The sequence below is a fragment of the Canis lupus genome, chromosome 25 (assembly GCF_003254725.2).
Source record: "Canis lupus dingo isolate Sandy chromosome 25, ASM325472v2, whole genome shotgun sequence".
Taxonomy (NCBI): Eukaryota; Metazoa; Chordata; class Mammalia; order Carnivora; family Canidae; genus Canis; species Canis lupus.
Window position 1 is genome coordinate 30,996,160 of NC_064267.1, and position 27,562 is coordinate 31,023,721.

Consider the following 27,562-nt stretch of genomic DNA (forward strand, 5'->3'; position numbering starts at 1 on the left):
CTGAGCTCTGGATTCCCTGCTGCAAAGTGAAGAGATAGCAGTAAACAATCTCTAAGACACAGCCCTCACCTGGAGCTTGCACTCTCCATCCCCCAGTAACAAAGACTTTGGTGTTAAAATTTTACCTGTCCTTGGAGCCAGCCATTATTTAAAAGTACCTTTTTCTAATTAAACAAATGGGCCTTTTTCTAGAATATAAGGGAGAAAATGATTGGGTAGCTTAAATTTCCCACTAAGCAGGATATAAAATTCAGCAAAGCAAGTCCTCCTTTCCCAAAGTAAGATGTAAACTATGTTTCCTGGTGCCAGAGGAGAACTCTCCAATAACAGAGCTGAGTGCTCTCAGCAAGAAAAGAAGTTTAGGTGATGGAGAAGATGTGCTGCTATAATGTCCAAAACAATACGATTTCAGAGTTATGCGGACCATTTTGAGCGAATCTCAATGGAAGGAGAGATGTATATATGATGAAATGTGAGGTAACTGCTGAAGTCAATCACTACAAATGTATCCCTTCAAATACTTCAGTGTCCAGGTGTCATGATATTAACTGTTAGGAGCAAAACGGGGCTGTAGGGCCCATTCCTCCCTCAAACTTAACCTGCCCAAGCCCAATCAACTACATCGCCCCCACTGAATCCTTTCTGCAACCCCAGCAGGCAAGAAAGTCTGATCCAGGCCCTTCAGGAAACCAACAAAACCAAGACAGAAATAAGGGACAACCTGCCTGAGCTAATAAATATGCAGCAGGGTCAATTCCAGAATTAAGGTCTCGGATTCCTAGCATCCTGAAGATGTGTCGTCAAGAAGTGTAGGCCTCAAATTCTTTCCACTACACCTCATGGTGCTCCTTGGATTATCTCCATAAAGGAAAAAACAATGTGCAGAACAGCAATCTCAACTCGGAAAAACTGTCAGATTTTCCTCCCTGTCCTTGGTCCTCCTAAAACAATGCCATCTGCCCGAGGTGTTTCCCAATCAGCCTTGCAAAGAGCTGAGCCCAGTGAACCTCGCAGGGGACCATGCCAAAGTGAGTCAGAAAAAGGAGGAAAGACGAGGCCCAGGCAAGGGCAAGGAGACCTTTGAAGCAGCTTGCGTGACAGGACTCAGCACAATCTGGCCCACATGGAAAAGAGCTCCTGGGCCTCCCAGAACCAGGGGTAAGTTCAGCTGATAAATGCATGGCATCGGTTACTCCTCTCAATTGCTCTCCAGATACACCCCAGGACACGGGGGGTGGGTGGGGAATCTAGGGCATCAATCCAGTGCTTCTGTTGGACAGCAAGATACCCTCGACCCCCATTGTGGTGAGCATCTTTCCCCACTGGACACAGCCTCCTGTGGAAGGAAGATGGTCACTATCTGATCACTCCCTCCCTGGATACTATAGAAAAAAATAATTTTAAATGAAAGTTGGGGGTGCGTCGGGGTGGCTCAGTCGGTTAAGCATCTGCTTTGGGCTCAGGTCATGATCTCAGGGTCCTGGGATGGAGCCCCCCCCCCCCCCCCCCCCCGCCATCAGGCTCGCTGCTCAGAGGGGAATCGGCTTCTTCCTCTCCCTCTGCCTGCCATTCCCCCTACTTGTGCGCTCTCTCTCTCTCTCTCTCTCTCTCAAATAAATAATTTTTTTAAAAAAATTTAAATAAGTAAATAAAGTTGGATCAAAGAGCAGTATAAAGCTTTAACACCAAAATCTTTCTGTTCCTTGGGGATGGATAGTAGCCCAATGCCTGACCACAAACTCTAGGTGGGGGCTGCATCTGGGATATCTGTGAAACACCCGACAACACTGGCACAGAGGAGCATTCATGAGCACACTTTTTAATTGTTAAAAGGCAAACAGTACCCTTTTATTCTGTGATCTGCAAGTGCCGTCAGCCCAGAGCTTGGCTCAGAATCCCAGTCCCAACATTTGCAAGCCCCGTGGGTTTATGCAAGTCACCTGGCTTCTCTGGGCTTCCCACTTCCTCATTTATGGCATGAGCATAAGCCCACCTATCTTCAGGGCTAATGGAAGGACTAGAAATGGAATGTGTAGGGCTGGCCCGGCACCGATGCCCCAATAAGTAACACCAATTACCTGCTCACTCCGAGTTACCCCACATTCTTCTAACCATCTCAAGTGCAAAAGAGTCATGCAGCTCTGCCCTGCGAGTCCTTGCAGGCCAGTGGCATGGTCCAGAGAGCAGCCACTGGGTCATTCACTTTCAAGCTCATCTGAGGACAAGAGAATTCAAGGCAAGCCCCTCAGAGGAAGAGTGATGCTCATCTGGGTTTACCTGAGACCACCATGGTTGACTCCATTGTCCTCAGGAGCACCCCCTCTCGCTCCCACACGTGCATTCACCTGGACAAAAACTGAGATGGCCATTCCACCTATAGGGCTGAAGCCCCCATATAATGGCATAAAATGACACTTAAAACATACCACCACTCCTGGGCTTGAGCTGCAACACTCTGTTGGATCTGCATATAAAATTCTAAAGCAAAAATTCTATTTTCTCCAAAATACTAACTCCACCCCCCTCCACTGAGCTCTGTGTATCCCCAAAATATCTGTCCACCCCTCAGGGAATGGTTTTCTATGTAAATTCTCCTCTTGCCTTCACAATGGGTTTGTTCTACTTGTATTTTGTCACCCACGATTTTGTAGCTAATGAATCCACGCAAGAAATAAATAAATTATAAATAATAAAGACTCCCAGCTGGATGAAAGCAGCAGGAGATGTGCCAGTTGAGGGAAAAGCAGCTACTCCTATCTGCCAGAACTGGCCGATGACGGATCAGGGACCAGTGCTTTCATCTCCAAGGGGTCTGACATGGTCCTTTCACTTGATGTCAAAAACAGGTCATGCCCCATGCCTGCCCGGAGAGGAGAAAGCTCAGCATTCTGCCCAGACTCTCCCACCATGCTCTGAGTGTTGGGCTCTATATGGCTAAAGCCCTCCTAAGTGGGACACCCACTGGGGAGGAATTTGTCCCCGATGCCAGGGTCATGACTCTAGGCTGGGCACGGGAAGCTCGGTGAGCTGAGGGCAAGGAGGGGTTTCTACAGGTTCAGCAACAAATGCAACCTCCTTGCAGAGACTGTAATGAATCCACCACAAGAAACAGAGAGGCCTGGGTGTTCAACAGCACGGTGACAACCAAGTATAAAGTTGGCCTCATCTGAATTCCTGTTTGGCTGAGAATTCCAATCTAGCAAGAGTTATTGACTTGATGAGCTGTTTCCTGGTGACATCGCTTTGCATCTGTGGGGCGGAGTGTGTTGTCAAGAAATTCGAGCTCCAAGTTTTCCAGTGATTTTTTGGAGGTGGAGCGGAAAGTGAAAAGTACAATTTTAAATTTCTGTGTAAGAAGCCATTTTAGAGGGCTTCATAGATAGGTAGACAGATAGATGGTCGTTTTCCCAAGACAGTCGTTCTTCTTACTATGTTCAGAATACAAAGTCCATTACAAAAGGGCTTGAAGACAAAATAAGCCTTGAACTCACCAAGTGGCAGCAAAGGGAGATAAGCCATCTGGAATTAGCTGGCATGTGACTGCACCCTTGGAGCAGGAGAGATGAAGAGCACATCAATAGACAGACCCTTCGATAAGTAGGTAGATATTAAATTGCGTAGATGCATCAGACAGATAATATAGATTTATCTAGATGCTAGGCAAGAGATTAGATAGCTAGACATACAGACTAGATAGATAGATGATGATGTCACATATAGAGATGAGAGAGGAGATAAATGAAAGACACAGAGATGAGACAGACACACAATAGAGTACTTAAGTAGATAGATAGATCAACCGATCCACACGTGTACCAAAAGTGTCACAATAATCATTTCCAAAGAGTGGTACAAACAACCTTGCTTGCTTTGCGCACGTAAGTCCAACGTACAGGACAGCATTGTCCCCATGTTCTAGACGTGGAAACTGCCATCTAGAACTAAGGTATCACATGACCATACTCAAGCAGCGAGTACTAGAAAGGGAAACTAAACTGAGGTCTTCGGCCCCTTGGAGCTCGGCTGCCCCAGCCCTGTTGTGTTGCCCTCTGAAGCATGGTCCAGTAAATTCCACCCACTGGGAAGACAGAGGCCAGGACAGAAAATCTGAACAGTTGCCTAAAGTCTCTGATTCTATGTTATTACCAGGCTCTTTTGAGTTCTCCCTCATAGGCTCCCCACAAAGAAGGATTTCAGTTCTGACCTATCATTAGAGGGAGATTAGGTCATAAACACTATTGATTCAATCTAAAGGCACTAGGGTTTTCTCAGGGAAACCAGCCCAGCAGGTGGCCCATGGGGCCAGGGACATCAAATACTCATCCCAGCCCCCATTCCAGCCTTCCCCCCACCCCCCCCACCCCCCCCACCCCCGTCCCAGGCCCCCATCCCAGGCCCCATCCCAGCCCCTGTCATTGACCTTCAGCATTCCTTCCCCACCTACCTTCCACCCCACTTCTGCAAGTCCTAACCAGTGCCCTACTAGGGCATTAGCCAAGTACAATCTTCCAGCACACCAAGGACAGCAACTGAAGGGAGGCCCTTGTTGGTGACATTAGCTCAGCCCCACCATGTTTCATTAGCTTCTGGAGGACACCTGCTGGCTGCAAAATCCACACACCCCAGGTCATGACAGTGCAATCCCCCTCCCCCTCCCTTCACAAAGAGGACAGGATACAGCAGGAAATGGTGGCAGAGGGCATCTCCAGCTTTTAGAAAACCTTGACAGTGGGGCCCCTGGGTAGCTCAGTGGTTGAGTGTCTTTGGCTCAGGTCATGATCCCGGGGTCCTGAGATCAAGTCCCACATCAGGCTCCCTGCAGGGAACCTGCTTCTCCCCTGCCTATGTCTCTGTGTCTCTTATGAATAAATAAATAAAATTCTGGAAGGAAGGAAGGGAGGGAGGGAGAGAGGAAGAAGAAAGGAAGAAAGGAGGAAAGGAGGAAAGGAAAGGAAAGGAAAGGAAAGGAAAGGAAAGGAAAGGAAAGGAAAGGAAAGGAAAGGAAAGGAGAAAGAAAGAAAGAAAGAAAGAAAGAAAGAAAGAAAGAAAGAAAGAAGAAAGAAAGAAAGAGAAAGAAAGAAAGAAAACCTTGACAGATATTCATTCAGTTTCAGCTGAAGACCAGCTGTTGGAACAAGCACCTAGATCCACAGCTCTTAACCCCGGCCATCACCTGGAATTTTTAAAAAACTAATGCCCAGGCCACCTAGAACAATAAAGTCAGAAGTTCTGGTCTCTGCAGTTTATGAAGAGTCCCCAGGGGATTCTAGGCGCGCCACCGAGGTTTATAACTACTGCTCTGGCTCACTGCAAAATTCCCTTCCCTGGACAGGCAGCCTCGGCCAGAACCCCAGCCCCCCACTGCATCCTCTCTATCATTAGGGGAACATTTAGTCACATTCAAAGAGAGCTGCCTCCCAAATGGGTTAACCAGAAAGACTCTAATTTCTACTCACTGTAATTACCCTTTATCATTACCATGGCAGTTAGGATGGATTAAAAGCAAGAAATTTGGGTAAATGGCTTCCCCCAACAAGAGCAGAAAAGTCAGAGGCAGAGCCCTCGAAACCCAAAGAAATAATCATTTTCCAAGAAGAAATAGGGAAGTCTTCTCCAAGAGGAAAAAAGAGAAAAGCAGCCCAAAAGGAGTGATGTGGGGCTAGAACTATGAATGGTAGGTCGGAAAACGCAAACACCTAGGCCAGCCACTCCCTCAGACAGGCATTTTTCTCTTTAAAACACTGTGCATCATTAATTTTGCAAACAAGGACAGAATGTTTACCTATGATGGGCTTTCATGAAAATCCAAGCAAAGCAGTGCAAACCTATGCAGGAGAAGTGACATGGGTGCTCTGTCCCAATTCCTGTCTTGAACCGAAAGATATGTTGCACAAAACCACCCCAAAGTTACAGTGTAGTTAGGAGTTTCTTAAATGACTAAGTGGGTAAGTCCCTTCTTACTGAACACCCTTTCTCCTAGAACTTAACATGGAGCTAGGCAGGGAGCAGTCACATGGCTAGGTAGGGAAGGGAAGCAATGGAGAAGGCAGTAATGGAATGGGGTGGTTTCCGAACTAGGCTTCGCCAAGCACTAAGGATTCCCCAAGCGCTAAGGATTCCCCAGAGGCAGAAAGGCTGCCAAGATGGGGAACACAGTGAGAAAGGGGGTGAAGACCTGGGCCCTCCCACAGCCCACTGTTCCAGCCAGAGCAGCTCCATCTTCATCAGCCTTATCTGCCAGGTGGTAGAGGGGACAGGAAGAGGGGAGGCCTGTCCATGTAGGATTTCACATGAGAAGAGGTGTCCCAGGACAATGATGTGAAACTATTAAGGTAGAAGCACCAATGCAGTCCAGATGTAGGTCCAGATTCATTCAGCTCTTTATTAGGCAGCTTCCACGTATGCGAGGTGCCATATACAATCAGATTCGGCATTATCTGTGCCCTCCAGAAATCTTTGCTCAGCTTACAGAGCCAGGACACAGAGCCAGGGTGTCCTCGGACATGTCTGTGTCATTCAGGCTCTTATATAGCCACATGGAACCCTGATCCCTCAGGATGCTGACCCCTGAAGCCTATCCCTCACATCTAGAGACTGGGAAGACCTTGCTGGAGTGCAACGTTTCCACTTCCCCTGCTACTACTCCTGGCTCCAGCCGCCATTGTGGATTGTGGGCAACAGAGTCAACAGGAAGCTCCCAAAAGTCTAAACATCCTGCTCTATGGGAAGCCAGAGAATAGGCTCTGGGTGCATCCGAGTACTGAGACTCCCCAAACTCCGTGTACAGCATTCACACACAGAGCCAGAACCGGATCATGGGAGGATGCAGATGCCTTCTTAGGAGATAAAGGCCTACCACCCCCTTTGCAGGCAGGGATGAATTCCAAAGTTGGAACTGCCAGCTCTCAGAGCCAGAAGCCAGCAAGAACCCCCCGAGTAGATTAGGATAATCATGACAATATCCACAGGACCTAGAGACCCGAATGGGAATACCTCTGTTTCTAGAGGGACCTTACCCCAAACCCACAGGGCTACAAGGCTGGCTGGTCAAGCCCAACCCAATGGGTCTCCTCATCTTTTCCCTCCCTTCCTGCATTCTGCTCAGCAGGTGTTAGGTGATCAACCCAAAATCCTGCCCGGAGTAGACAGATGGTCATGGCTGAGAGTCCTGGCACCACCTGTGCAGGCCCCGTTGGTGTCTGCTCGCACAGTGACCTCACCCACGTGTGCCTGGGGAGACAGAGCAGCGGAGGGCAAGAGGCGACGAGAGCCCATCGGCTAACGTGGCTTTCTAATCGCCAGACCGCGGCCAGATTCTGTGGCCGCAACTTTGGTCCTGGACTCTGAAACTTCAGTCTGATGTGGTTGGCCGTTTTTGTAAACACTTTCTAACCCGAGTCAAATGAATGGTGCAAAGGGAATAATCAAAGTATCAATTACAGGCGATTTATATTATAGTGTGTGTGTGTGTTCACACATGTGTACTCATCAGAAGCAGGGAGTTAACCCAAATGCCACATGGATGAAAAAATGACAAGCAGTGGATGTACCACAGTGACACTCGGAGCCACGTCTCCTGAGGAAAGCCCAGCCAGCAGGGCCGTGGGAAGCCTCCTCGCCTTTCCGTCAGGCCTCCAGCCTCCAGAGGCAAGACTCCAGAAAGGACTGGGACGGACCTGCCCAAGGTGTGTCAGGGTATGACTGCCCAATCTCCCACAGGAGGACCGCGTGAGTGTGTGCTACCCTGCCTCCTCCTGAAAGAACAGTCCAGGCGGAGGGGGAGGAGGGAGCTGCCCGATCACGACCTTAGGCTGATGCATGGGCCCCGGGCTCTCCCCTCATGTTGCCCTCCCTCAACTGCTGCCCTCGGTGACTACGGGGTGGGGGAAGCAGACACAAGGGGTCACCTCTGGAGGTATCTGCTTCAGTTGAAATGACCATGATGGACCTCAGACATGCTAACCCCACCCCAGGATTCTCAGTCCTCTGGCATCACGCTCAGATGAAGCATGAAACCAAGTCCCCTTAGAGTCTCCATTCATTCATTTATTCATTCACTCATTCATTCAACTGGAAGCCATCAGTGGAGCACCTGAGGGGGGAGATATTGCTGGGCGGGTAGGGAGTACTCAAAAGAAGGAGGTCTTGATCAAGCTGTAACACAGGATGGATGCCATACTGGCCATGGGACAAAAACCCAATGTCTGCCAAGGGACAAAGAGGCCGTGGTATATTACAGTGAACGGGGCTCTGGAGGAGCTCTAGGACAGAGGTAACACCTAGCTGAAGGGTAATTAAGATTCCTAGAGGCAAAGAAAAGAAGGTAAGGGCATCCCTGGCTGAGGTGACAACATGAGTCCAGCCTGGAGCATCAGGACTGAGTCAGGTTGTGAGGGCTCTGTTGCTTGAGCTGCGTTCTCCAGACAAGAGAGAGCCAAAGGGCTTCACCGGAGGGAGATGGCATGATGCCCACCATGCCAGACAAAGAGCCCAGGGTGCAAGGAGACATGCAGGCTATAGAGACAGGATCCCAGAGGCAAGTGAGACTCTTCAGGAGGCTGGGGCAAAAATCCATTACAGACAACAAAAGTATGAATGCATCAGTTGCAGTCGTGGAGTGGGTACAAGAGATCAAAGAGATAAAATCCTCCCAAATCTGCACAGGGTGACTTTATGGGTTCAAACCAGCATGACTGTGACAAACACCCTGTCTGGAGTTGTGCACCAAAAGAGAGGGATGGCTAGATGGAGATGCCTGAGGCACATCCAGTGGGCCCGCATCTAAAAGGTGACAAGTCCAGAACTCAGAGAGGCCCCTTCCAGTGCTCACCAGCCCTCAGCAGCAGCAGTCTGTCCTCACTTCTCTGTACTCAAGTCCCGCCCCGGTCTCTGCTGTATGGTGTTGGGGCTCCGCCCCTCCAGAGAGCCTGCAGTCAGGTTAGCAGAAGTGACAGTCAGGCTCTCCTCTCTGAGCTGTGGCTCCTGGCCCTTGGACATCTAGAATGCAGAGATCTGGCTTGGATCCCTGAGATCCGTACTCACGAACAGCTCAAGTGCATGTGACAATCACCAGATTCAAACACAAGTTCACAGGTGCCACCAGCACACTCTCTACTTCAGTAGGTTGGGTGGAGCCCAAGAAGTTGCACAGTTTAAAATGCACGCAGGTGACACTGGAGTACACAAGCTGATGACCACACTCGGAGAACCCCGCTCCCTCCTGCAGCTGGAGCTCTTTTCTCTGGCTCTATTAGGAAAGTAGAGATCCAGAGATGAGATGGAAAAATTTTAACTTACCATATCCAAGTGCTTACTACAGGCCAAGTACTGTTCCAATGTCTCCAAGTCAACCTTTGTAACAACTTTACGCATTTTGCAGATGAGACCACTGAGGCTTAAAGTCACACAGAAGGCAGATGGTAGAGCCGGAAATGTAGGTGTATTGTCTACACCCGCCACTTACACCAACACACAGGGTGTCAGCAAATAATGCCCTTCCCTCTGGCCTCAGATTTCCCCTCTATAAAATGGAGGTAACCATTCCCATCTGCTTCCCAGGAGATGCTGGGTCTTAACTCTGATGATCATAAAGCTCCCAGGGAGCCAGCAGCATTTTCCCCAAGCTGCAACTCCCGCCACCTCCCTGACCCCTCAGCCAGTCTAGAAGCTTCCTGCAGGGCATGTCTGGAGGCTCCGCCCACCCATCCCTGGATGGAAAGGGCAAAGTTGCCCCGCACTGAACGCCCCTTACAAAGATCTCCTTGTGCCAGTCTCAATGGGAGGCTCTGTTTGATGGCAATAATATTATTTTCTGCTGCTGACGCGTCACCTCCATTTTTAAACTTGGACTGCTCTGCTACATTTGCACCTTGGGCAGTGCCGGTTCAGACGGACCTGAGGAGCACACAGCAAAGGGCATGTGCTTGTAGCAATGCGGGAAGATGGGAGCAAGGGGGTGTGGGCAGTGGTGCACTGATTTACTTTGATGGCTTGTTCCTCTGAGTTTTCACCCGAATCTTTGCAAGTGCCCTAAGCATTTCCTTTTGGCCTCAATACTCACTGAAGAAGCTACAGTCTCCATGAAGGAGCAGGTCAAAGGTACCAACAAAGTCACATCAAGCTAGCTCTCCCTCTTTGCAAAATAGTCTCCGCAAAGTGCCCCTGTGCCGGGCGCTCACTGGAAGCAATGCAGAATGCATGACCAGCAAGCAGAAAAAATCCTGATTTCCTCAAACCCGTATTATTACCACTTACATCTTGAGGGAAGGGCAGGCCAGTGGGAATTATATAGACGTCAATAACCATGGGTGGTTATTTGCAAGGAATATTTTTATCAGGCTATAAAAGCAGTGGAGTTTGGGATGTGACAACTCCAACCATATCCCCACCACTGCTGATTACTTTCACTCTTTGAGGTTTGCTCATTGAATTCCCCTACTCTTTGGCCTAACTGACTGCATCACAAACCCTACATTAAAACATGATCGCAGGACACCTGGGTAGCTCGGCGGTTGGCGGCGGTTGGCGTATGCCTTCGGCTCAGGGCGTAACCCCAAGATCCAGGATCAAGTACCACATTTGGGCTCCTTTGCAGGGAGCCTCCTTCTCCCTCTGCTTGTGCCTCTGCCCCTCTCTCTGTGTCTCTCATCAATAAATAAATAAAAACTTTATTAAGAAAAAAAAAAAGAAAATGAGGCCAAAGAATGGGTCACTGGTCACATGTAAGGAGTGGAAGGCACATTCAAGGACACAAGAGAGGAGAAAACAGAATGATGGGGTCTTTCAAGTAAGTCTGAGAGAAAATGGTTTTTATGCATCTGCTGAGCAAAGTGCATTTGATCAAAGGCAAACGGTCTCTGAGCTCAGTGAATCAGCAGGTGTGGGGAGCTGAGAGGGATATCCAGGGTCATATGGTGCATATTCTTCATTGTGCACATTGAGCAGCCCCGCTAAGTGAGGTGACTGGCCCACAGTCACACAGCAAGTTAATGCTGGAGGGAGACCAGAACACCAGACTCCTGGTTAGCAGCCTCTCCCCCGTGGAGGGCTCCTGCCCAGCAATCCCTCCAATGAGACATCCCTGACTACTCGCTCAGGAATATTATTTGTGGCTTATTAACACCCTGTGACCAATGTGGGGGCCTACAGGGCCCTCATGTGAACTCTAGACGGAGACAGGTTATAACCTGCAGGCTTATACCCAAGCAGCCTGTGCTCCTCAAAGCTCTAATGTGGCTCTGCAGCCAGCTCTGGAGGATAGGTAGCAATGCCCACCAGTACCAAGCGAGTCCTAACAGATACCACGGACAAAATGGCAGCCTTCTCCAGGTCAGGGTCCTGAGGTGTGTGTGGAGGATCACCCCCACCTTGAGTAGCCCCACTGGGTTAGAAGGTGATGTGCCCCGCAAAAAAATAAAAAATTAAAAAAAAAGAGAGGTAACAAGGCTTAAATCTGCAGGCTGTGTCATTGGAAAGCTGAACAGGAGAGAACGTTCCCTAATCCTTCAATCATTCTGAAGACCAGGACTCACAGAAGACCAGGGACATGCAATTTAAAATGCAAGGGAGGATCAGACGAAGAGGGGAAGGCAAGGCAATGTTTCCCTGGGCAGTAGGATTAAAAAAAAAGGAAGCTGAGACCCTGAAGTTGTAAGGGGAAAAGACCACTATTCTGAAAAACAAGCAGTAGGTTTCTCTAAAGTATAAAAACAGCTGAATTCTTTCTACTTTGACCCTCTTCTGAATTGAACTGTAAGTTTTAAAGACTATGTATTTACCTTCGCTCTCATATAAACTTTTTTTTTTTTTTAACCTATGTGTCTGATGGACCGCTGTGTGTGTAGGCCCACCTTCTCAAAGACAAAATAAGATCTGTCACAGGGACATCAAGAGACACATTGGAAACTGACATTCTACAAGCAAATTCTTAACATGTGTGCTATGACTCCAAGAAATAACACTTTAGATTCAGCTGAATGGAAAGCATGAATTCTTTGGAGCAACACATGAAGGATACCCAGCTGTTAGTGCCAGCAATTTTCATATCTAAATGACACTTAATGATATCTGTGGCTCCCTCTCCAAGCAGGACCACCCAATTTCATTTATGTCAAAGCCAGGCCAGGATATATTCCTCCCATTTGATTTTCTTAGCAGTGGAATAGAGAGGTTCAGCCTTCCACATTTCATTTATGACACCCCATCCTCATCCCAGGAAGAGGCACCCTCAGGAATTCTTTAAAAATGAAGTTTCAAATACTTTGGAGCAAAGACTCAAAACTGAGAGCTTTGACAATTGCTCCCAACGCTGTGTGTTTAAAGTGACCACCATCAAATCACATTTTCAGGTTAAGGAAGACAAAAATTCCAGAGGTGGAAGCAAGAAGCCATTCCTTCTACCCTACCACAATTCTCTAGAACCATATTCTCAAGTTCAACTGGATGACTCCAAGTCAGACAGAAAATGAGGACAAGGACACAAGACAAATGGTTGGCCCACTCCCACCCACTTCTGAGGTAAATCAATCCCCTGCTCAGTCCAGCAACTTTTTGAAGGAAAGAATCAAACAACAAAGACTCATTTTCAAATAATAATGGCTCCCAAGCTCTAAGATTATTATTTTTAAGCTATCTTACTGATCATGGTGGTTCCCCCAGCCAGGGCTGCCTTGGTGCCTTGAAAGAAGTCATCAGCGGAGGTCATTCCTTGGTCAGGCATCTGGAAGCGGGTATGGACATCAATCCCTCCAGGGATCACCATCCTAGAATGGGCTTCAATGGTCTTCACCCCTCCTGGCACAATCAGGTTTTCCCCTATTTGCCTAAATAAACAGGATGGATGATAACAGTTGTCAATAAACCATCCCTGAACCAAATGGCATCTGACAGGACATTTCACAAAGCCATATACTATCCTTCCCTAGGTTCTACAGACTTTTTGGATTACTGTTCATATTCATATTATGTGTGCTTCCCCAGTCCCTACTCCCAACTAAGAGGCAAAGCAGAGCATACTAGAAAACAAAAAAAAATTTTTTTTTAGAAAACACAATTTAAATAAAGTACCAGAAGCCCTGATTGAAGAGGTTTAATTGCCAAAAAACCCCTAAGATCAAATGATAACAAGGCCCCAAGATATTTATATAAAAGGCCCCAACACTTTCTCTGTAACACATATACCTGAACTAATTATCAAATAGCAATTCTCTCCACACCTGGTTATACTTTACATTTATTTTCAACCCCAAGAAAACAGGGGTGGAAAGGTTAGCAGTAGAACAAAGGGGGGGGAAAAGGAACATAATGATTACAACTATTTAAAAATTTGGAAGCAGGGTGCCTGGGTGGCTCAGTGGTTGAGCGTCTGCCTTTGGCTCAGGGCATGATCCTGGGGTCCTGGGATCAAGTCCTACATCAGGCTCCCTGCAGGGAGCCTGCTTCTCCCTCTATCTGTCTCTGCCTCTCTCTGTCTCTCGTGAATAAATAAAATCTTAAAAAAAAAAAAAAATTTGGAAGCACGTGCTCAGTTACTCAGATACTAAGGACAGAACAACTAATATTATGTTGGGGGACATGGATTTGTTTCCAATTTTTAAAAACATCTGGGCTACATCTCGCTACTAGTTTTTTCAGAAGGAAAAAGTAATCAAGGAGGAGATGATAAAGTTCTGAAACAAATCAGTGTTGACTAAAAATAGGACACAGGCTTGCTCACTTCTAGGCCAGTATCATGCTGCCTTCTAATTGGGGGAAAATGGAACATGAAAGTCATGGTATTTGAGAGCCTGGAGCGGAGAATGTCACAAGCAAACACACATGGAGAAAACATTAAATGTGGAAATGTTAAGACCTATTTTAGGTTCATAAATCAGGGTGTGAGTTTCCAGGCAACAGACATATCCACTTCAGTTTTCCACTCCTCCAAACTGGTTTGCTGCTAGCACTTGATGAATGCTGCTTATTTAAAAGATGTCATATGCTACAGTGTTTGTCTTTAAACAGATGCGCTCCTTCTCCAGGGCCCTGTGAGCTGCCCCAGTGAGGAGGGCAGGAGGCTACTGGTATATACTCAATAGACTCAGCTCACTTAACCCTCTGTCCGTTCTCCTCTGCCACACAATATACAATAAGCACAAGGGCAGTCTTCTTTGTGCTTGTTGCCACTTACAGAATGAAACCCAAAATTCCCTCAGGATGAAGCAGTACTTTGTGTGTTACTTGGTAATCAATTTGGTGTCCTTTGGCCCCACCAACTTGGATTCTTAATTAAGAAAGCAGATGTGTTATCTTCAGAGAAGAGGCTGTACACCACGTTTGTGTCTTCGATGGGGCAATCGACTGAAACAACTACGTTCTAGGAAAACCTTTAATGTATTCAATAGATCATGAACCAAGTATTTGAACTGGCAACCAGAGGACATTGTGTCACCTCGGTGAAAATAGTAAATTACATAACACATAAGGAAATGGGTGTGCATTTAACTGTGGCTCTGAATTCCCTAAATCTGAGTTTTCAAATTCACTAATTACCACCAATCAAAATGAGCTTAAACAGATCCTAAGTTAGTAAGCCTTTGAAGTCCTTATTAAAGTTTGATGCTACAAATGTGAATTGCAGGTACTGCTTAGGAATACTGGAAAGTACACAAATTTGTCTATATGATGAATTACACTTACTTGATCAACCCATCTTCCATGTATATGTCTGCATAGAATGACTGGTCATCATTAACAATTTTACCTCCTTTGATCAGAAGACGATCACTCTGAAATAAAGAAGTAATAAAGTCACAATTCACACGTGATCTATGAGAAACACTGGTAATGAGACAATGAGCTAAGGACGTATTTTTCACTATTCAAAAGAGACGCTCAAAATATGTCAATTTTGGAAAAGCTTTAGGGACAAAGGTGAACCTGATGTGACAACTTATTCATCACTTGATGAGTCAAACACTGGCAAAAGCTCAAAGCTTATCCTAGGTTTACAAACAAAACAAAACCAAAAAAAAAAAACCATCCCTTTCCAGTGAAAGAAAAGAGAAAGAAAATGAAAGAACAATCTCCCTTTGAAGAGCAGTGGAAACATTTCAGATAAAGAAGACAATATTTTTTTAAACGGCTTTAGGTTAAACGTCATTAAAAAAAAAAAAAAAAAAAAATATATATATATATATATATACACACCCACATGTAGGGAAGTCAATTCTTGGCAAGTTTCGTGTCGGGGAAAAATTAACCAAGTCTGTTGTCATGGGATACTCTACACAAACACACTTGATTCGACCACTGCAAAGTTTCATTTCAATATGTTCTGTATATTCACTTTTTATCTTTGAGGTAAATCACAGAGATTGTAACAGAGAGGAAAAAATACTTCAAACATACACTACTTTCACTACTAAGCTGTTAAGAAAAAGGTAGAGTTTTGTGATCAAGTAGATGAACTGGCAAGTTCCAAAATCTACGTTGTTGATGCACTTATATTTTATACTTAATTGGTGCAAAATACGTTCATGTGTATATATATGACAAGCAGCACATGAAGGCCACAAATACAACAGAAATATTACATTATGACTCATCTCTATCCCAAATGCTGTTGACAGAATGAGATTATTAACGGTCTGTGTTCAGTGGATATGCACCTGTGTTCTTCCAGACTCAGTTACCAGCTGAACCACAGACTGCTCTTTTAATATACAAAACATTTCAGAAGATGACATTCACTTTGATAATGGCTAACTTAAAATCCAGTTACAAATCAATATTCTTACTGTTATTTATATTCAGCACCTATCAAAAAAAAAAAAGAAAATTATAACCAATCCTTAAAAAAATATAGGGGATGAGAGGTAAAAATATAAATTACATAAATAAGTAATAAAAAATATGTAAGCTGCTAGGTACCTAGGGAAAAAGATACTTTTACATATGAATGCAGACACAGCCAAGTATGGAAAGTATTTATTTTATTTTCTTACTGAAAAACAGTAAGATCCTTTTAATTTTGTACACGGTAGGGTCCTTCATCCTGCTATAGACTTCAGGAAGTCGAACGGGAATGAACAGTCAACAATAATTCTGGCACTTGTACAAGGTAAATGTAAAGATCTTTACAAAATCCTGCCATGTACCCAAGTCACCAAAGCCTCAAAACACATCTGTGAGGTGGGTGGGGCCAGATTTTCATTTCTATGACCATAAGCAAACTGAGGCTGAGAGGTTAAGCCACTTGCTCAAGGTCACCTGATCCAGGGTACTTTTCTCTGTCTATAAGGATCCCCCAGCCCCCTAGTCTCCATCCAGCTCCTGGCCTCAGGAAGCATGAAGCAGCCCTGCCCTTCACAACTAGCTCCCCTAGTCACTGCCATTACCTGTCCCAGCTAACACTGCGAATTCTGGAGCCAATATCATGCTAAGGAAAAAAAAAAAAAAAGAGACATCACAGCCCCGTCCACCCTAGTGCCTTCCAGAAGGCTTCTTACATAAGATGCTGGCCATGATGATGGAGGGAGGGAAACCATGCTATAGGTCCTAAGATAATAAAAACAGATTTTAAGCGTAGAGGGGGCGCTCTTAAAAAAAAAAAAAAAAGAATAAATAAGGTCTCGATTGTTTGCTTTTTAAATGTGTTTCTCTCCACCCCGTCAAAATGAAACTGCCTTTTGCATTCAAGAAGACAGCAAATTACTTAAAGCTTTGCAGCAAATCTGCTCCCCACCCATCCCCACTCCCCAGACTCCTTCCTCCAGAGCAGGGAACACACAACGTTGCATCCCCCTGAGCCCAGCCCTTTCGGATCCTGAGTCTTTGGCCTTCGAGAAAAAGCTAGTACCCACCCTCGCCTAGCACAGCCTGGCTCATCCCATCCAGTCCTCCGAGCACACGCCCCCTCCCCTGTGCATTTGTTTCCACGTCTCCCTCCTGCGGATGGGTGTGCCCTTGTGCATCCAGAGGAAGCCGGGGTGTCCGTGGCTGAGGAGGAAACCAGAGCCAAAGCGCGCCCTCCCATCCAGCCCTCAGCACCTCGAGTTCACCAGGATTCTTCGGTCTCTGCCCAGCCGCCAGCCGGCCAATTCCAACTGCACATCATTATATAACAATGAATTGCCCTCGCGTTCCTCCCTCCCCGGGATTTTATTCGGGGCTGCAGAGAGCCAGGACTGGGGAGGGGGTGGGGGGGGGCAGGAGAGCTTTGGTGAAAGCAAGAACCCGCGGTTCATCGCTGCAGCACCGCAAATTCGCCGCGTCGATGCTTTTTCTCGCGATTTGCACACGAGCAGCCCGAGGCCCAGGGCCGCGCCGACACCTCGGCCGCTGCGATCATTGTGTGGCCGAGGCCGGGCCGGGCCATCTGCTTGCTCCGCGCGTCGCGCAGCGCCATTAGCTCTGCAGCCGGCTCGGCGCTGTCCCCAGCGCCCACCCTCCCAGCCCGCTTTGTGTGCGCCTCTTCGGCTGCAGAAGAGGCAGAAAGACGCCCAGAAAGCGAGCCCAGAGCCCCGCCGGGGTCCCCCCCCGACACCGTGGGCGAGGGGGCCGAGAGGGCCACCCAAACCCAGTCCCTGATCAACAAAAAGCCCACGCCTGACCCCCCCCCCCGCCCCCGCACCCCGGTCTGCTCATCACCGCGTCCCTGTTTTTCCTTCCCCTTTCCACATCATCCTGGTCCTCCCTGCCCTTTCCAGCATCCCCCTGCTGTCATGACGCCTCGGGGCTGAAGCCCGAGGAAAGCTCCAGAAAGCCTTTACGGTGGGGGCGGGAGACACAGGGAGAATCCATATCTCCATCCTCCACCACCCCCCCCTCCACCACCTCCCCATCCAGCTCCCGGAGCCCAGCCTCACAGCACGCAGCCCGGAGAACAATATCCGAGCTTCCAGCACGCATATTCAATCTGGCATCCATTTGCTTACACCCCGCAGGCCGGCACTGCAGCATCTCGGACTGACAATAAAAGGATACGGCGGCTCCGGCGCGCTACCCAAGACGTCCTTTCATGCACTTACGCTCCCATTTTAATGCCTTACAAATCATGGAGCTTACAATTCCATGTGATTGCATCTCCCACCACCACCACCATCGCCTTCTTTAGCAAAAGGGGGGGGGGGGAGAAAAAAAGAAAAGTTGGGTTCCTCTTCCTCCCCCTCCTTTAAAAAAAAAAAAAAACAAAGCCCTTAAATGTTCTTTGCCACAAAAGGTTGCTGGCCGATCGCAGATTTCCCAAGTACCAAACTCACCGTGATGCGTGGAATATTTTTCTTCCCCTGATAAGACATCTCTCTGTCTCTCGGTTAAAAAAATAATAACAATAATTTCAAGAGGACAGCTTTAAAGCCAAAATTGCCAGGAAAGAGATGGTATTTTTTTCTTTTTTTTTTTTTTTTTCTTTTTTTTTTTTTTTTTTTTTGCAGCCCTGGAAAAGGTGCAACCGCTTCGCTTAGCCGGTCTTGCTGATTGCAGATTTCAGGAACGTTAAGGGATAAATGCAATCCTCTGTCTCTCTTCCTCTGCTCCAACACAGCCCCAGCTAGGGCGGAAAAAAAAGAAAGAGAGAGAGAGAACAGGAGGGAAGGGGTGGAAATAAACTACAGCAATAAAAGCCTCGGTTCAAGTCGGCCACCGCGGCGCATGCGCCGCCAGCCACTCCCTTTCCTCTCAGGCAAAAGCCATCCGCTTCGAGAGAGACGCGCCCTGATTGGCCACAGGCGTGGGAGATGCAAATGAGCGCCGGCGGGGAGGGGGCGGCGCGAGAGCGCGAACGCCGCAGTGTGGCTCCGAGGGCGGCGGTCGGGGCGTGCGCCCGAGCGGGGAGCGCGCCGTTCGCGCCCTTTCTGTAGGCCGGGGCGCCGGGGCCGGGGCTGGCAGCCGCCCACACGCAGCCTCGGCGGCTCAAGGACAATGGAGGGGCGGCCCTGGCCGGCCGGGGCAGCCCAGCCCGGAGACGGCGGGCTCCGCTGCAGCCGTGCGGCACGCACCCGCTCGCGCGCGCCCCGCTGGATGCCCGCCCGCGCGCCAATCCGCGGAGGCCGCCGCTGCAGCCCCGCGTGGGGTGACTGCGCCGAGCCAATGGCTTTGCTGGCGGCGAGCGCGCGACTGCACCGCCGGCCGGCGCCGCGCAGCCCGGGAGGGGCGCCCGGGCCCTCCTCCCGCCGCCTTCGCCCTTCGCGAAGGCTCGCTCGGCCCCCGCCCAGGCGTCGACGGGGAATTGGGGTGGCGGCGGGCGGAGGGGAGGGGAGGGGAGGGGAGCGGCGCGGGGAGGGCCCGCCCGGGCCCGGGAGAGGGGCGGCTGGCCGCGGGGGCGCGCGGGCCTGGCGGCGGCTGCAGACGCCCAAGCCCTTAGTGCTGCGAGCGGGGAGGGAGGCCGCGCTGCAGCTGGGAGAGCGATGGGAGGGACGGGACACACCCCGCCCTGAAAGCCCTTTTCTGTGCGCCCCCCGCGCCCCCGCAGGTTGAGGTCGAGGCCCAGCCTAGGGCCCAGCTCTCCCGAGCAGTCCCGCCCACGCCCATTTGGGGGATTACAGGGGCGCATTCCACCCCGGGGCCTGCAGATCTGTTGAAAAACTCGCGATCCGAGTGCCGTAGACGGGGCCTCCGCATCATACAATGGGACAGAAAGAGGAGATGGGGAAAGCAGGAGGAGCGGAAGATCTTACATTCCCCCCCCCCCAAGAAGGGGAAACTGAGTCAGGCAGAAACCCTCCGGAATCCGAGTTAAAAACATAGGCGACTCTTTGCCTCCCCGCTCAGAGGTGCTAGTCGCGATTTAAACTGCGTTCAAGGCCTCTCTTCTTGGCGCCAGCAGTTGAACAGGCCTGGAAGCGCCACCCACCCACCCACCCGCTTTGCTGGTCCTAATAGCGCACTAGCGCTCTTCCTGCAGAATCCCGGTAGGAGAAATGAGCCGGTCCACTTGATCCAGAACAATCTCCCAGGGGGTCATCTCTTTGGAGATACTGCCCAAGCAGGTACAATGACTAGAAACATCTAGACAGGCTCATGGCTTTGGGTTTCTCTGCTTCAGATCAAACAATAGATAGAATCCTTCCATAATCTAGGCCATCAGGCAGCCGTGGAAAAAAAAAAAAAAAAGGAATCTATTTAATTGGCTCATACCTGCTCAGCAAAGATTAGCCAGATAAATACAAAATAATCCTGGGGCTACTGTGGCCCCGCATTCCAATGTCTTTCTGCATGTGGCTGCTTTGGATGATTGTCCAGAAGGTGTAAGACTGTACTCTTCAACTCCTTTTCTGGTAAATTCTAAAGTCCCAGAAGGGAGCTGTGGGGGCATGCAGCAAGCTTCAGAGCTGGTTAATTCATTCAAGTTCCAATTAGCTGTGCATCTTGAAAACAAAGTAGAAGCACTCCCCCCTCCGACTATGTGATGTGCTAAGAGCAAAATGACAATGTCAGCAGGTATTAGTGTCAGCCTGTAAGGGTTAAAGTCACAAGTCTGAGAAAGCTAAAATGTGCCCTCCTACCAGGGAAAGCCAACTGTAGGTTCCAACCCGGGCAGGGGCAAGTGTTCTATTAGATCATGAGTAAAATACCACTAAGCAAGCAAGCAAATAATGAGATTCAAATTAATTTAAAACAGATTGAATTCTAATTAAGTTGTTTGTTAATATATTCTTGTTAAATTTTCCTGCTCCTGAACGGTTTGATCTTAACAGGTTTAACTATATCTTGTTATTTACTAATTTGCCATTGAATAGTTTGTTTTGTAATAAAAGCTTTAAAAAATATATTTATTTCAGAGAGAGAGGAGGGGGAGAGGGAGAGAGAATCCCAAGCAGACTCCCTGCTGAACGCAGAGCCCCATGCTGGGCTCAATCCCAGGACCTGGAGACCATGACCTGAGCAGCAGCCAAGAGTCAGGACGCTCAACAGAATGAGCCACCCAGGCGCCTCTGTAATAAAAGCTTTTATGTCAGTCTTATTTGCATCAGCCTTATTTCTGGAGCCAGCGATACGAGGTTCTTAGTCCATGATGATGGACATTTCCACTCCTACATATCCAAAGCTTTAGGGTTTAAATTCATTAGTTTAACTAGGGCCTAAGGGTATTTAGCACAAAGAAGATACCGAATAGTCTTAATTGGTCAAGGAACTGTCTACAATCCGAGTTTCTTGCCAGGCTTCCTGCTCAGTGTGTTGCAGAAAAATAAAGGGGGCAGGGAAGCATTTTCCACCCACTCTGCACTGACAGACCTATATAATATACACTGGTTTTTTTTCATATTGTCTTTAGACACTTGATGAAAATTCCTGTCAGGTTACAAATCGTTCTCCCCAAACCAAATATTTTAGTCTGTTCTTGGGCAGGATTTTTCTAGACTTTTAAGGAATTCAGTGCATATCAAACATGAAAAAAAGAGCAGACTACCCAGGTTCTGTATCAGTCTCTGACCACAGCCTTCAGCTAGACAGAGGTCTCTTGACACCCATGCCTCCCTCCCTACACTCACATGGGGTACATGCAGACGTGGACCAATATACACGCTGCCCCTCGAGGCCGTGTGCCTTCTCAAATCTGTGCCCTGCCCTATGTTGTTCCCTTAACCTCCCTCCCTCTTCCCTCAACCCTCCCTCCAAAAGTGAGCTTAAAGTTCACCACCTCCGGGAAGTCCACCTCCCTGCTGCCTCCTGTGGTATTAACCTCCTGTGTTCACCGCCACTGGGACCTGCATCCTCCCATATTGTTTTTTTTTTTAATTTTTATTTATTTATGATAGAGAGAGAGAGAGGCAGAGACATAGGCAGAGGGAGAAGCGGGCTCCATGCACCGGGAGACCGATGTGGGATTCGATCCCGGGTCTCCAGGATCGCGCCCTGGGCCAAAGGCAGGCGCTAAACCGCTGCACCACCCAGGGATCCCCATCCTCCCATATTGTGACTGTGCTTTTCTTCGATCCGAACAGGACTCCTAAAAGCTAAGAGCCTTGCATTTCTCTTTGTGCAGTGACCAACACACTGCCTGACCTGTGGCAGGGGCCCTCAATGTCTGATATACAGCTAAATGCTGTCGCTGCTATTCCAAGAGAAAAGAGTCCTTCCGTGTCACTGCCGGGGTGAGTTTGAATGTCAACAAAATCCCCCAACTCAGCCTTTCTCATAGCCCTGTCGCCTTGCTGGGTCTTCCTTCTCCCCCCTCAAGTTCCAGAAACTGCAGGAGAACCTTATTATAATGATGCAGCTCATTATTCCTGGTGTGGGCGTAGCTGCCTGAATTTTAAGCCAAGGATCCCCTAAGCAAAGCTGCCACATACCACCAAGCCTGATCAAATACAGGAGAGAGCATCCAGTTCAGAGCTCTAGAATCCTACAAGGCATCTCTGGTCATTTTCCACCACCCACCCCCGCCCCCCCACCGCCCCGAGCACCCGTTTCTCAGATCATTCTCTTCTCCACCCTTCCATTATTCTTTGTACGTGCCTGCCTGGAACCCTTTATCGTGTTCCACCACCTACCCTATACCACCCTCACCTATACCATGATGAGGTGAGCAGGATTTTCCTTCCCCTGAGAGTCTGAGCTCACATAGACTGGGAACTCTTAAGACTTCTTCATGTCTTACCCTTTACAGGGCCTGACAGGGTGGTGGTGCCACCCTGGTGGCACCTAGAGGTGGTGGTGGTGTCTAGAGGGATGGGCCACCAGGAGAGATGTATGAGTGATGGCATCCAGTCAGGATTTTTTTTTTTAAGATCTTCAAATCACCCAGCCTGCAGGGAACTGGGGGTGGGGACGTGAAGTCCCGTCAGCGGGGCACTGCAGGGTGACTGGGCTGTTTCCAGTTCCTCCACAGCCGTCTCAGACCAGGCCCACCACTTCTCTCGGTTTCATCTTCCCCCTTTGGGAGGCTGCAGTAGCCAGTTCTGCTTCTGCGGCCCCCCTGGGCCTCCCTCTGTGGAAGTGCGACATTCAGGATGTCACAGAGTAGGGAAGCCCCCCCAACATACATTTTGACCAGAAGAGCAGAGCCCAGACATGGCAAAGAAGAGAAATCCCCAAGTCCCCACATTGCTGCAGGACTGCCACCAAGAGCTACAGCCTCAGATGCAGTCTGCAGAGGAGGTTAAAATCAATGCAGTGGTAAAGAGAAAGTACCGGAATTCTTTCTTGCCAAAAACTAAGGGCACTGATGAGGCACTTGAGCTGGAAGTGATGCCTTCTTCCCTGCAGATGGAATCTGGCCATCTCTGTGAGCATAACCCTGAAGGGGTAGTCTGCAGAGGGACAGCCAACGGCTGGCCCGTCCAAGCCTTTCCAGTGGGTGCATCCTTTATCCAGGGCTGCAGACTGGTGACCCATGAGGGGTGGAAGTGACAGGCCCTCTGAGCCAGATGCTGCTTTTGCGAGCACTGGAAAGACTACTGGTCAGCTGGGGATGAAAGCACCCCGACTGAGTCCTAACTGGGTGAAGACAAGAGGCTCCTCTGTCCCAGTCCTCTCGGACACTGGGACACAGAGGAAAGCATGCACTTCAAATCTAGTAGCCTTCGGCTTTTTCTCCTCTGATGAGGCCTTCATGACCTACCTTGCACATCATCCTCCGTGTGACCACAGATCTTTCCTGGGGTCTTTTCTGCCCCAGCTGGAGACAGGCAGCAGCTTGCTTTGGCCGTCATGCCTGCGGCCCGCCCTCTGGTGGTGAATGAGGAGAGTGCGTTTTTGGGTCCCCTCCGTCCTCAACTCAGGATCAGCAAAGGGCCTGGTCCCAGGGTTCCTGGAGTGATTTTGCCTCTGCTTTGGAATCACCTGGGGCCCTAACTCAGCCCTCTTGATTTGAATCTCCAGAGATAAGTCCCAGTCTACCTCTGGCCAGGAGCCCACCACACCCTGCTTTTTAGAGAAAAGGAAGCTGGGAAAACATGGACTAGCTTGCACTCAGGTCTCAGGCCTACGCAGGACTTTTTCTCCTTCCCCAAAGTACAGGGATGGCCCTTCTCTTCACCCCATGGGGACATCTTATGAAAGAGTGGTAAATATTCCCTCTATCCTTCCACTTGATTGCCTCCTAGGAAAACACTCCTTATGCAGTCCGTAGGAGGCAATTCACATTTACTGAGCACCTATTGTAGTCTACGCAAAGCTTTTAAATACATCTTGTTTAATCCTCCCCAAAAATCTTACTAGGGAAGTCTTTGTATCCCTATTGTATAAGGAAGAGAATAAAACTCAAAGAAACCTTTTCTTCCAGGCCCAGGTGCTGGAGAGAGAGTGAGAGCAGGATGCTAACCCAGGCCCCTGCGACCCCCACAGCTCAAGGCGCTAGTTCTTTAAATGATAAAGTACTTTTCAGCAGAAACTAGTACCCAGCTAGTGAAGGAGGTGGGTGTAGGAGGCCTGCTGGGTCTTTCTTTACCCCTTCCCAGTGCCCCCCTGCCACAACGGGCTCCAAGGACTTCTGCACTTCTTCCCCATTTCCCCTTGTCTCCAAATCAATTCTCCATCCCCCTTTCTTGAGTACCCAGCAGGATTCCGTTTCTGTCAGTTTCTGTCAGTTTCTGTCAGTTTCTCTCATTGGAAACATAATAGATCAACACCAAGGTTTCAATGAGCAATGAACCCTGAACAATGCTACCCCTGAGCTAAGAGGGCAAGGCCCCGATGGGCTTCCTGCCTAAAGGCCAGGCAAACTGTCCGGCTTGCCTGCTTTCCCAGCCTCATCCTGCCCTCCCTGCCTCTACAGCACCCCTGGTTCCTGCTGCTGCTGTGGTCCCCTCCACTTTTTCCATTCACTGCAGGGAGGGCTCCTTCTCACCAGTCAGTGCCCTCTTCTGGGACACTCTCCTTGACCCCTATGTGAAGTCAGCCCACATATTTGTTACCTTCCTTATCCTGGCAGCTGCTTAAGAGCAGCGATCAACAGTGGGAAGTATCTGGCGTGTTTGTTTACATCTTTATTTTGGAATCTCCCACTCGCATCTGCAGACTCCCTGAGCCACCTGGTTCCCAGCCCCACCATGCCAGTCCTCCAGCCCGGGGACCCAGGCCTCACCTTCCACCTCTGCCTCCCTGATGTGCACCTGCCACCCCACAAGTCCTCATTCACCCAAGTTTTTAAAATGCTAGATGGCAAGAATTCACCTCATTGGGTTGGGTCACAAGTGACCTGAGGACCAGCTACTTGTGGCAGCATGTGTAGATTTCTCTCCCCCTGGGACCTGGCCTTCAGGTACCCCGGGCCTGGCCTTCCCCAAGCACGACTCCACCAGCTTGGCCTGTGATAGCTGCAGGTGAGTCCCTTGGCCAAGCCTACGCTTTGGGCTTGGGCTGCAACACACTTAGGAAATAAAGCCCATCCTCGTCAGTCTGGGCCCTCTTTGGTTCAGAAGCTGTCAGTTCCACAGAGGGCTGTGACAACGTGTCAACCGGGTGTCCAGAGAGTCTAAACAATACGTCAGGAGCTTAAGTCTCTTAGAAGAATCAAAGACTGAGAATTACTAACTTATTCAAAAACATACTGTGTGCCTCTAGCCCGGTTGCTCACACAGGTCCCCTAGAGACCTCTTTGGGGGCGATTTATAAGCTTAGTCTGTGAATTCTTGGAAGTAGTCCATTTGGATACTGTAAAGATTTAAAGATTTGCTGGTTTTTCCCTTCATCAGATTGGTCTTCCGCTGCCCCCTCCACCCCCGCCCTCACTCCCCTCTCCCCTGCCAATCACAGGGCTCCAGCCCAAGAAAAACCAAAGGGTAATGGGGAGGCGAGCTCACAAGCTCCTCACAGGAGGAGCCCCCTGGGCTGTCAGGCCTTGTGCACGGTGAGGCCATGGGGTGAGGGGACACGCTGCTTCCCGGGCTCCAGAGAAGCCGTGCTCCTCTGCCCTGGGCCTGGGCCTCTGCAATGTCCCCTCACCAAAGACGGGGCACCATCCAACTTCTGAGCATGCCCGGCCTCCCTCTAGAAGCAGAACAAGATCCAATGGGACCAGGCAGATAAGGAAGTCATTGAAATTTACACCCATCACACATGTGGGCCTTTAAACCGGATTCTACATCCACGGGCCACGCTGACTTCGTGTAGCATGCACTCAAACCAGAAGAGGAGTCTGAGTGCCACAGGAGTTCCCTTCTCTTCCTCAGGAATTTAGGAATAAAGTTAAATTAGTAAAACAGCCCCTTTTAGGTGATTGGCTGGGACAGGAAGACAGTAATCCCGGGGGCCTAAGAGACTAAGAGCCACGGCCTCATTTGGGGTGTCACCATCTTTCCTGTGCTGAATTAAGGGCCCTGCTGCTTCTGGATCTTATGCTGTCCCAAATCAGTACTTCTCCCAACATGCAATCTGACCATGTTACTCTTCTTCAAATGCTTCCATGGCTCCATGATACCTGCATGACAAAGTCCGAAATCCCTAGCACTGTGTCCAGGCTTCTTGCATAGTTGGGCTTCTGCCTACTTCTCTCGCCTTCTTGAGCGCCGTCTGCATCCCTGTGCCGCATCCCTGGGCCACACCCCGTGCTCCAGCCACATCAAACTCTTCACCTTCCCTGGGTATGCCAGGCTGTTTGTAGCCTGTGTCTCTACTCATATTTCCACCTCTTCCAGCACCCCATCCCCTCCTTGACCTCTCACACCAACACCTCCTCTCTGCAGCACTCCACAATCACCTGGTAGAGCTGACCACTCCTGTTGTGCACCCCTGGGCCCTATAAAGACTCTTAGCAGAGGGCCTGAAACAGTTTGCTGTGTAATTTCTTTATGCACCCTTTCCTCCTTGACAAGAAGCATCTTGATGGCAGAAAACTATACTTTCTTTCTGCAGCATGAACCATAAGGCCATGCATACACACACAACACATTCTGAAAGAATGGATGGATGGGCAGGTGCATGGACAGATGGATGAATGGATGAATAGATGGGTGGGTGGATGGATAGATGGATGGGCAGATGGATGAATGGATGGATGAGTGGGTGATGGATGGATGGATGGATGGATGGATGGATGAAGAATGAACAGATGAGTAAATGAATAAGCTCCCTGAACAAAAGTCCCAGTTATATAGTTACACAGGGACTTGAGTCTAAAATGATCTTCTAAGGCACAAAGCTCACAACCAGGCTTTGTCTTCAGCCCCTTCTGTTTACTTCAAGTTCCCAGGAAGACCAGTGGGTACTCTTGACAGCCATTCAGTCCTGCCAGAGAAGACTACAGAACTGCCACTTGGGCCTGGGTACCTCTGACTTGCTACCAGCACCACTGTGTACTCATGGATGGATTAGGCACTTTCTGGGAGATACTCTTCATGCTGCAGAAAAGTCAAGGATCAGCAGACATGTCTCCAGACACTTCTCCTTAATGCAAACGGGATAAGAGACCTTGAAGAAAGGACATCTTCACAATGCTGGCATCTCCCAGGGTGACAAATATCCTTGGTTGGTATGGGGGAATGTTCAGATAGGCAAAGGCAGGTTGAAGAAGTTTATACACTGTAGAATGTTCTTTCAATCCAGTACAAATATTCCTTATCCCTTATCCTTCCCCCTTCCACTATTTTTCATCTTTTTGTTTTGTTTTGTTTTGTTTTGTTTTGTTTTGTTTTGTTTTGCT

The 27,562-nt window shown here is 48.9% G+C and overlaps 1 protein-coding gene and 1 long non-coding RNA gene across 3 annotated transcripts in view; both read right to left on the reverse strand.

The window, feature by feature from the left end:
- The window catches only part of DPYSL2 (dihydropyrimidinase like 2), a 137,665-nt gene that overhangs the window by 55,294 nt on the left and 54,809 nt on the right, over positions 1-27,562 (reverse strand). The window contains exons 1-3 of one of the 2 annotated variants that reach the window (XM_025463034.3): positions 18,240-18,669; positions 14,677-14,765; positions 12,637-12,821 (exon numbers count right to left, since the gene is read on the reverse strand). In XM_025463034.3, the coding sequence (XP_025318819.1) occupies positions 12,637-12,821; positions 14,677-14,765; positions 18,240-18,278 (313 nt within the window). In that variant the 5' untranslated portion in view covers positions 18,279-18,669. Of the gene's footprint in view, positions 1-12,636; positions 12,822-14,676; positions 14,766-18,239; positions 18,670-27,562 lie in introns of those variants that run through there. The other variant, XM_025463033.3, reaches the window with a different exon arrangement.
- Positions 15,955-17,836, reverse strand: LOC125753589 (uncharacterized). The gene is made up of 2 exons (XR_007405719.1): positions 17,612-17,836; positions 15,955-16,417 (listed from the first exon to the last, which is right to left on the reverse strand). It is a non-coding gene; the product is annotated as an uncharacterized LOC125753589 (long non-coding RNA).